The sequence below is a fragment of the Cibotium barometz genome, chromosome 4, assembly GCF_041138505.1.
Source record: "Cibotium barometz isolate CiBa-2024 chromosome 4, ASM4113850v1, whole genome shotgun sequence".
In the NCBI taxonomy this organism is placed as follows: domain Eukaryota; kingdom Viridiplantae; phylum Streptophyta; class Polypodiopsida; order Cyatheales; family Cibotiaceae; genus Cibotium; species Cibotium barometz.
Genome location: NC_141049.1, coordinates 36779968 through 36791434, shown reverse-complemented (window position 1 = coordinate 36791434; position 11467 = coordinate 36779968). Strand labels below are relative to the sequence as shown.

The 11467-nt window shown below is 38.1% G+C and overlaps 1 protein-coding gene across 1 annotated transcript; it reads left to right on the top strand.

The window, feature by feature from the left end:
• Window positions 1-1620: 1620 nt before the first annotated feature.
• On the top strand, window positions 1621-3848 carry LOC147639210 (stress-related protein-like). The gene is made up of 3 exons (XM_086788421.1): window positions 1621-1876; window positions 2671-2889; window positions 3360-3848. The coding sequence occupies exons 1-3, from the start codon at window positions 1859-1861 to the stop codon at window positions 3753-3755; spliced, it is 633 nt and encodes a 210-aa protein (XP_086644547.1). The 5' UTR covers window positions 1621-1858; the 3' UTR covers window positions 3756-3848.
• Window positions 3849-11467: the final 7619 nt, after the last annotated feature.

The window sequence follows — 11467 nt, the reverse complement described above, 5'->3', positions numbered from 1 at the left end:
GAAAAAAACTATATATATTATAATCTATTTTAAAACCAAATCAAAATTTTGACGCCCTATAAATAAAATGAATAAAATTATATATATATATATATATAGAAATAATTATATATATATAATTCTTTCATATTATAAATAAAATGAAATGATTATAATTATAGTTATGTATATCTTTCATTTATTTATAATCTAAAAGAATTATATAAAATTTTAGTTATAAAACCAATCGATTGAGCTTGAAAATCATAACTGTTTCTCCCTAATGGTATGTTAAATAGTGATTAGAATGGAGTTCACAAGTCCCAAGTGAGTGAGTTTAATCTAAACCCCCCCACCCATTTTTGGCCAACCTCTGTAAGAGAGACCCTATAAGATCTCTTTTTTTGGAATTGGCTAGAATTAGAAAGAACACTACACATACCCATGCATGCCACCGATTTTGCAGAGAGGGGCTCGAACCCATGACCTTGGGACTCTCGATAACCACCTTAACCGCTCCACTAACTCGTGGTCGGCCATATACAATCTCAATGGTTGGAAGCCAAACCAGAACAAAATCTCCCCCATTATATATTTTCATGTTTCCCCTCCCCCTCCTCCTCTTCTCTCTCTCTCTCTCTCTCTCTCTCTCTCTCTCCCCCCCCCCCGGTCCCCTCGACACCCACCCACACCCCCCCCACACACTCACTTTTTTTTATAGTAAAAGTTAGGTAATGCATATTTTAATAATGATAACAATGCACCATAACCATCTTGCATAATTTGGCGAAGGCCATTTGCGCCGTTGAAACAAAAACAGACCGATAGATGGAGAGAACAACTGCCTACATGGCACAGAAGAGGAGACTTATCAAACATGTTTTTTAAAAAACGATAATAGAAGAATTTCTTCTATTTATGAACTTGAAACAAAGAAAAAAACTATATATATTATAATCTCTTTTAAAACCAAATCAAAATTTCGGTGCCCTATAAATAAAATGAATAAAATTATATATATATATATAGAAATAATTATATATATATATAATTCTTTCATATTATAAATAAAATGAAATGATTATAATTATAGTTATGTATATCTTTCATTTTATTTATAATCTAAAAGAATTATATAAAATTTTAATTATAAAACCAGTCGATTGAGCTTGAAAATCATAACTGTTTCTCCCTAATGGTATGTTAAATAGTGATTAGAATGGAGTTCACAAGTCCCAAGTGAGTGAGTTTAATGAGAAGTTAGTGAATGGAGTTCAAGAGTTCCAAGTTTGTGGGTTTAATGCAGTGATTAGAATGGAGTTCAAGAATCACGACTTCCAAGGTTGTGGGTTCAAATCTCTGATGTGGGAGTGATTTCACTTGTGTTAGTGTAGTCGTTAGCAGTGTGAGTGATAACAAGTACATTAAGAAAGTCATCCTTTGACACCCCACCTCTTTATGGGGAGGGTGGATCTAGTCCATCAGCTCAAAAAGTATGGCTCAAAAAGCATACTTTTTGCTGTGCATCGAACCCCGGTCTCCATCGTGGAACCAGACGATTCTACCAATTCAACTACACGCCCAAAAGCTCCAGGGCTCCACCCTTATGTAACATACATACATACTTATACATCTATAAACATCGGTTTTTTGATTAATTTCTATTTAGGGTCCTACCCATTTGGCATTTTGTGTTCGGCAAGCATTCCCCAAAATCACTCTAAAATCTGCTCAGTCTTTGGCTGTGATGTGCAAAATAGAAATTCAAGTTTCCTGATTGCTGCTTAAATCTGCACTTTTCAAAAATTAGGGTTTCAAGCTGGTTTAGAGAAACTCCTCATATCATCTTATCAGGCATTTTGCCCTACTCCATCGTGTAATGGCCTCTTCTGAGCAGGTATTTCAAGCTCTGTCTTCGATTTCTTTTATCTTTGGGGCTGTTTCTTAACAGATAAGACAGATTTTTTCTCAAAAACCTCTTTGCTTGGAACAGTCCGTGATTAATTTGGTAAAATGTTAGTGTGCACAGAAAATTTGCAAACTATAATGCTCTCTCAGTTTTATTTTTATCTATGAATTCTGAAGTTGAGTCGCAGTTACATTTTCGCTCCAAAATTTCCAAATTCGCCTAAATTTTACGGTTGCAAGTTCCATAAAATTTTAATGAAAATGTTTTCTGTTAACACTGGCTTGAAGATTGTTTTGCATGTTTCTACCATTTGAAGTGTTTTTTTTTTAATGTACAGAAGATCATGATTTTTACTACCATGTAAAGATTTCTTTAAATAAAATTCGTTTGCTTTTTTGGGGTGTAATTTGGGAAAAAAACTGTTTTTTATGGAATCATTTAACCTTCTTATAGTCTAGACTTTTCAAATATATTCTTCTCCTTTTTTTGGATTTTGATTTATTTATTTTTTGTGTGGATATGACATTTTCTGGATGATCCTTTTTTTTTTTTTGGACAAGGACTTAAGGTTTTTTCCTTTTAATTTCTGGTTAATAAGATGCAAATGAATGTTTTTAAAAGCTACATAGTATTATAATTATTTCTTTGTTTAATTAATTTATTCAAGTACACATGCTTATGTGGTTGTTGATGGCATGATTTATGTTTACCTTCACTTGTCTGCATTTTCAATCCCAATCTGTTTGTCATGTTTGATCTGCCCTCTTTTATTTTTTTTGCAGGCAGAGCTGTCAGGTCTCAAATACCTTGGTTTCTTCGAAATAGTGGCCGACAAGGCGACCAAGTATGTGGCCAACGTCTATGGGTTTGCTAAGGAGAGTTCAGGGCCCTTCAAACCCAGTGTTGAGGGTGTTGAAACCACTGTCAGAATGGTTGTCGGGCCTGTTTATGAGAAAATTGAGGGCAAACCTCATGAAATTTTGCTCTTTGTGGAGAGAAAGGTACAAATCCAATACTTTTCATATGGTAGGATGCATGGGCCTGGCCTTGTCAGTAGTGGTAGAGTGCATGCAGTTGGCCAGTGTCGAGGCGACAAAGAAAGATAGCATCATCCGGACTCGGAAGGTGGGGCAAGACATACCTAGCATAGCTATCTACGAATCCCGGGCACCGTCAGAATGGTTGTCGGCCCTGTTTATGAGAAAATTGAGGTCAAACCCCATGAAATTTTGCTCTTTGTGGAGAGAGCTAAAAATCCGATACTTTTCATATGGTAGGATGCATGGGCCTGGCCATATCCATAGTGGTAGGATGCATGCAGTCGGCCATGTCAGCCGATCAACAGCATGGTAGAATGCACAGGGCTGTCAAATATCAGTGTTGATGAACAAGGTTTTCTTGACATGCAAAGTCATAAAATGCATGGATTTTGTTATGCAGCTCCATCTTAACATTTCAAAACATCTCACAGGTGGATGATGCAGTGGGAGTTTTAGATGGTGTTTTGCCTCAAACTCTCAAAGAGAAGTCGTTCCAGGCTTGCAGTGTCGCCCAACAAGTCCCTGAGACGGTCAAGTCAGTTGTGAACGAACTGCAAATGAATGGTATTGTCGAGACTGCTAAGTCATACTATGCAACGTATGAGCCCATTGCAGAAGAGTGGACCTATGCAGCATGGAAGCAGTTCTTGAAGTTGCCCTATGCACCTCAGGCTGTGCATTTTGCAGGGCCACCAACCCTTTTCTGTGCCGAGAAGTTCAATCATGTGGTGGACAGTTTGAAGGAGATGCATGTTCCTCTGGCAGGCTACATTCCAACTGTCCCAGTTGAAAAACTGGAGAGGGTTGTGATGGTGCATGTGGTGTAAGGATCCAGTATCAGATAAACTGAATGATGTATGGAACAATGGATTACTTGTATGTCTTTGTGCTGTTAATGTGCCCACTTTTCCATATAATAAGCGTGATAGATCAATGGTTGTAATAAGCGTGATAGATCAATGGGTTGTTGGCATCGGACCACAAATGTCGTTGTGACGCTAGTGAAATGCATGATGATCATGGGGTGGCACCAAAGTGTCCAGATTAAGATTTGGTCCTGGGATCTCTCAGTTAGTAGCCCCATGAGTATGTCACAACATCAACATGAGAGAGAGAGAGAGAGAGAGAGAGAGAGAGAGAGAGAGGCATTCTAATACATGACAAGCTAGAAAGGCCCATGTCATGATAAATGACTTGAAGGGAAGGTGGTATCTAGTTGGAAGCATGCCACATGATGTTGAGGTTCCAGAGTCCAGATCACTTAAGGCTTGGATATTGCATATTAATAGCACAATCGGAAACAAATGAACTTTAAATAAGCACACATTCAGTACAAAATTAGAACTTCAAATTCCACATTAACATAATGCAGTATTCCACATCATAATTACCATTCATGTAACCACATGGCGTAACACATGCTACCACATTCAACTTCACACTTCCCTTCTCATACCATACCAACACTTGCTCTTGTAAACATACATATGAATCATGACTATCCAACATGTCACATGTAAACACATAATTGTGACCTACTAGCATGTAGGAAGAACACATTACAATCTCCAAAAGAAAGCACCTCCAAAGCTCTCCCCTATCTCCTTATGTGCACTCTTGAACATCAGCCTTCACACTTTCTTTCTCCCCCCAATATTACACATGCTTTCTCACAGTTTGATGCATATCCACCCCATAGAAGCTTTCTCCTGTCTCTCTTCCACCATTTTGGAGTCCCCAAGGGTTGTGTAGATGCCTCCTATCCTTGGTGTAGATGCCTTTCTTCCCCCAAAAAATTCCTTGCAATCAGATTGTCCATGCCTATTTTCAATTGGATTCTGCATTCAATTCCATAAATGGGCAATCAGCAACGACACACACACACACACACACACACACACACACACACACACAGAGGATGTAGTAGGAGAGCTCAACCGCGAGGAACTAGAAGAGAGAAGCTATAGAGAAAAACCTAGCCACAGGCTCCCCGGATAGAAATGCTTGTAAGAGAGAGAGAGAGAGAGAGAGAGAGAGAGAGAGAGGCTCAACTCATAGAGAGGGTAGGTTAGTAGCAAGCGTATTGAAAAGAGACACAAAGAATCTGGGGAGGAGAGAGATAACGATGACACCAATCTCTCCTTTTAAATAGAAATTTTAAAAATCACACAAGGATTCTTGGCATATTCTCTTTCTCTCTCTCTCTCTATATATAGATACACACACACACACCCTTTGACAAGTTTTTGATAAGTCTAAAAATTTTATTGAACTCTCTCTTTCTCTCTCTCCCTCTCTCTCATCAGCTTCTTTGTAACTAGGGTTTCTTGCACACTGTTGTTGTGGGTGCCTTCTTCCCCCCCTTCTCGCTAACAAGATTTACAAGGTGGAACCATTCCTTGTAAAATTCTAAGGTATTTTTCAATCATCCCAAGAATCCAACACATGTTTAAGTGCAAGTCCATAGCAAAGCTAATGACTTGGCATACCAAAAACCGATCCATAGATGGCATCTTACACATTCTTGTCGATTGCGTTGCATGGAGACACATTGAGGAGACATGGCTTGACTTTAAGGAAGAGCCTCGATACATACGTCTCGGTTCGGCAATGATGGCATGGTTTGGCAATGATGGCATTAACCCATTTGGTTTGTGTTCTACAACATGGAGCACTTGATAAATTATAATCTCCCTCATTAAAAAGGGACATCTCTTTCTTGGTTTATTATTATTGAGAAACTACACAGTTAAAAACATGACGTGTACGTGACTGTACATGACACCCTTAGTAGAAGAACTAAAATCCTTATGGACAGGCATCCCTATTCATGACATGTCTAGATGTCCTCAAAATAGATTAGCAAGTATAAAGGGAATACTTTTCTGGACTATGCATGACTATTCGGGCTTAGGTGAGTGTTCAGGTTAGTAGCAAATCCAAATTTTCACAATTGTAAAGATAGATTTTCACATGATCATAATATAACTAAATGGTGTTACGTAGGTCGTGGATACCATACATGTCCTTTTTTTGGATACGCATTGTTCTCGAACTCTAAAGAAGATGATATATTAGGGACATGTAAGATAAACTTCAGTGCATATAAATATTCCATAATGCGTAAAAGTGCTCTAAGAGCATAGATCTAGGCGTTGCTTAAATAAACTTTGATGTGCAGTAACCCTATCCATCCTTGTTCAAATTAAAGAAGAGCCACCTAAGAACTATGGGATGGAAATCTTGGTCGACCACCTCATAGAATGAAAGCAAGTGATTGGTTGGAATTATGGAGAGCTAATGGTAATGAAGAACCTAAAGATGGAATGAAGAGTCTCTCCCTTTGTCACCAACTCTCAAGAGACTAATCCATCGGTTTTTCCAAAACCGAACCCGGAAAAACTTCCTTTACCCCGAAAGCACGGGCGATTCCACCAGGATAACTCTTTACTCTAACGTAGTCAAGACCATTACTGATCAAGCTATTCCGACTGCACCTATAAGGATACTCGGTCAGAAAAAGGAAGAAACTTGCACTTGGATCATTGAGATCAACGCTTTTTTCCCCATCAAGAGGCACAGCTGTTGATTCCTATCCATAGAACAATTTCTATCCGGGATTTACTTTATCTATCGTAATAACAGAAACTCGATTTACGGATCCATCAGTCCAGCCTAACCCCATCCAGTCCCATGGGTTAGCCAACCTCCCAACCACTGTAGTGATGGGATCCAATTTAGAATTTGATTTTTTATCCCGGGTACCAGGGAAAAGAGTTCCCAGGCCCCCTAGCCGGATCTTCATGCAAAAATAAAACTAGTCACACCACTTACACACCCAATATGAAATTGCCTTTTCACAGATTCAACTAGTTTTAAAACAATCCTTTAATGAAACCATAGTATCACTAATCACAATCTTCCAAATTATCCGGTTGATTCTTAATTTCCCATCATTCCTTCATCAGAGTATCTATGGCATCATTGGCAACCACAACGCTCACCACCTGTCCACTCAGAGGTCTTTTCAATAGTTCCTAGCCCATAATACTCGGCAATATAATCACTTATAAAAAATCAAGATGGACTCTCGTTGAAGATCAGCAAGATCAACCAACAGATCCATATAAAGAGCCATGGACTCATCCATTGAAGACCAGCAAGGTCAATCAACCAGATCCATGCCCGGTTTCAGAAAATAACTCTTACTCCTTGTTCCAATATCTTCCTCGACGCACGTGTGGGTATCCTAGGCGACCCAGAGCCCGAGCACCATATGGTCAGCACCCTCTAGGGTCCTTCGCAGGTGACCTAGCGCTTCACTCATAGGCCGCTTCCTTGGTCCCTCATCCACCGTACCGGAAGCTCACCATTTTAATCGAACCGAGGCTGGTCAAGATCTCGGCCGACTTTGCTACGCGAGACGTCCTCCATTGACTCTCCGTTAGCAGTTGCAACTTTATCAGTTAGGTCTCCACGACCTTAATCACAAGACGGTCAAAATGCTTCCCCAGCATTCTTGACATAAAACAATCATTTACAAACAGTCACAAAATACAGTTTCTATATCGAACTCTCGTCTTTCCACATTATCCCTCCTCAATCCATATTACTTAATCCACATTCCATTCAATGCGTATTCATTTTCATCCATTTACTCATATCGACGACACATTATTTTCCATACACATTCACGTTCATTATTCTACATACACATCCATGCATACATCCACATCATACCTCCAATCCCACATCCACATACATACATCCACATCCGCAATTCACACATCTACATCTACATGTATACATCCACATCTCCATGCATGCATCCATATCCACATTCTCATTCACATCCATACTTCTACATCTACATGCATACATCCACATCTCCATGTATACATCCACATCCACATTCTCATTCACATCCATACATCTACATCTACATGCATACACCCACATCTCCATGTATACATCCACATCCCCATTCTCATTCACATCCATACTTCTACATCTACATGCATACATCCACATCTCCATGTATACATCCACATCCACATTCTCATTCACACCCATACTTCTACATCTACATCATACATCCACATCTCCATGTATACATCCACATCCACATTCTCATTCACATCCATACTTCTACATCTACATGTATACATCCACATCTACATCCACATCCACATTCTCATTCACATCCATACATCTACATCTACATGTATACATCCACATCTACATGTATACATCCACATCCACATTCTCATTCACATCCATACATCTACATCTACATGCATACATCCACATCTCCATGTATACATCCACATCCACATTCTCATTCACATCCATACTTCTACATCTACATGTATACATCCACATCCACATTCTCGCCTTATCACAACCCATATACATCTTATCCCATCACATACACTTCTTATCTCATCCCATACACATCTTATCACATCTTAACTCATCTTATCACATCCTAACTCATCTCCTATGCATCTTATCACATCTTATCACATCGTCTCATACACTTCTTATCACATCTCATACACCTCTTATCACATCCTAACTCATCTCATATACATCTTATTACATCTTAACTCATCTTATCACATCCTAACTCATCCCATATGTATCTTATCACATCTTATCACATCCTAACTCATCCCATAAGTATCTTATCACATCTCATCACATCTCATACACCTCTTATCACATCTCATACACCTCTTATCACATCCTAACTCATCTTATCACATCTTAACTCATCTCCTATGCATCTTATCACATCTTATCACATCTCATCACATCTTATCACATCTCATACACTTCTTATCACATCTCATACACCTCTTATCACATCCTAACTCATCTCATATACATTTATAGAATACAAGGGAATTCTTATATTGATATAAGATTTCTTTACGCATCTAATTATGCATAAATTCCATTTAAGGAGACTAACACTTTCGAAATAAAAATCAAAAGTTTCTTACTAATAAACCTTGTACATATTCAACTCTTCACCTTATGTGAGAATTGAAGGGACTCCCCTTCCTTACATATGTGTCAAAATGGAATCATTATACCCAAAATATCTCATATTTTTAATATCACTCATAGTTTCTTACTAATAAACCTTGTACATTTTCAACTCTTCACCTTATGTGAGCATTGAAGGGACTCCCCTTCCTTACATATGTAGGAAAGGGACTCCCCTTCCTTACATATGTGTCAAAATGAAATCATTACACCCAAAATATCTCACATTATTAAAATTTCTCATAGTTTCTTACTAATAAACCTTGTACTTATTCAACTCTTCACCTTATGTGAGCATTTACTCAACTCTTCACCTTATGTGAGCATTTACTCATTTTTGGGTATCTTCTTTTACAAAATTGGATTTATCTCCTCCCCACACATGGATTGATCTTATTGGTCCATAGGAACCTTAATTGGACCATAATCCAAAAATTCCTGAAAATTTAGACCCTTAGGCTAAGGTCCTTTATACCCATTTTCAATTAATTTCAATTGCACATTGGAAAGTTCTTTCTGAATTTCTGTTTCAGGGAAATTCATTTTAATAAGTTGCGATATTTTTCTATCCAAAAATATTCAACATCTGAATATTCTCTCTCTAGAGTATTTTCTCTCTCTAAGTCAAAACAGGTAGAGACGAGATCTCTTATATTTCTGAAGAGAGAATTGATTACAGGGGGGAAGATGCTGTATATCTTGAGAGGCTGGGGAGGAATCTTACAGCTTCCACCCAACCACTTAGTCCTCGGATTCGGTACTTTACACACACACCCATAATTAAATTTGATATTTAGATTTTACTCACACATGTTTTGCATAATTTAATTTTACACTCAAAAAATCATAATCATTTGTAAAAACATACCTTTACAAAAAGATATTGTCTACAATGGGATCAACATCCCTCTTACCCTAAGCATCTAGCAACACTTCCGAATGATATCCATGTTGATTGGTTGCATGAGGAAATGGAGAGAGCAGAGAGTGGCAAGGGGCTGCATATCACGGTGGAAGAATGGGAGTATGCACGAGGATGCATGTTAAAGGTACATAGAACTAATGTTTTGCATTAGTTGTAAGTGATTTGCTTTTAATATTTATTCACATTGCTTACACAAATATTGCTTCTATTTTGGTCCAATGCACTATGTTCAATGCTATATGGTGTGAAGGCAAGTATTTTCGAACACAAAGAATTGATGAAAAGAGGAATACACAAGATTGCGGTGTCATTAGTAGCTTTGAGGGAGCCAATGGAAAAATGGATGATTATTGTGGCACAATCCAAGACATATTTAGGCTTGACTTTCGTCGCTTCTTTGTGTATGTTTTGGATGTCAAATGGCAAATGAACGTGGTGGAAAAAGGGCCTAATGCAACGATAAAATGCCATGCAAGTGGCTATGTAACTATTGACTCTACAAAGTTTTGGCAAACAAAGAAAGATAGGCTCGTATTGCCACAACAATGTGAGCAGGTATGCATTTTTTTACTAATGTGTTTCATGTACATATATATCTAAGCTCACGTACCCCTTGACTTTTGATATGCTAATTAATTACTGCAGTATGTGTATTTGAGTAGGTTATCTATCTGCCAATGGTTCATGACATTAAATGGTGGTACGTCATCCCTATTGCACCACGTTCCAAAGTCATGTACAATACATTCACTGATATGGAGCATATGGAGGATGTAGCAAGCCGCAATGAAGATGATGTCGAACATGCCAATGAAGAAGTTGTGATCGATGATCAAGAAATAAGAGATGATCATAATAATGAGGATGAGCGTGCCATTTCTCATGATCATGAGAAGGACCCTACCAGTGAGGATGATGGGGATGTTGATGAGGATGATCAGGGCATCTATACCATTATCAATGGACAGAATATCGATAGTGGAATAAATTTAATCGTAGCCTTACAAATTGATCAAATGGATATTGATGTTGATCGTTTGGCAAGGATGGATCTTATTGAAGATGAGATCAAACCCTAACCAATCCATCACTGTATCGTTCTAAATTGATGACATTTCTATTGTATATGTTGTCTTTTAATTATCATCTCATGATTTATTTTTAAATATATTACATTGTTGTAAATGCATGTAGTGGGATTGTGTAATGATATATACTGTAATGTACTATGAGATGGTTTAAAGAAAATGGTTTTTAATTTTGTAAAGGAATGGAGTTTTTCGTGATAAAGTTCTCTGTTATCGCGTGTAATAGGGCGTGTATAATTGTGCGTATATACATGCGCTGGTACACGCGTTTTTGAAACCAGTATACACGCGAATTTAGATGCTAATATACACGCGCTGGTACACGCGTTTCTGAAACCAGTATACACGCGAATGTAGATGCCAATATACACGCGCCCGATACTACTCATATACATGCGCGACCATACACACGCCTGTAACTTATCGCATGTATGGTAGCAGTGTCTTGTAGTGTGTATTTAAAATGGTCAAA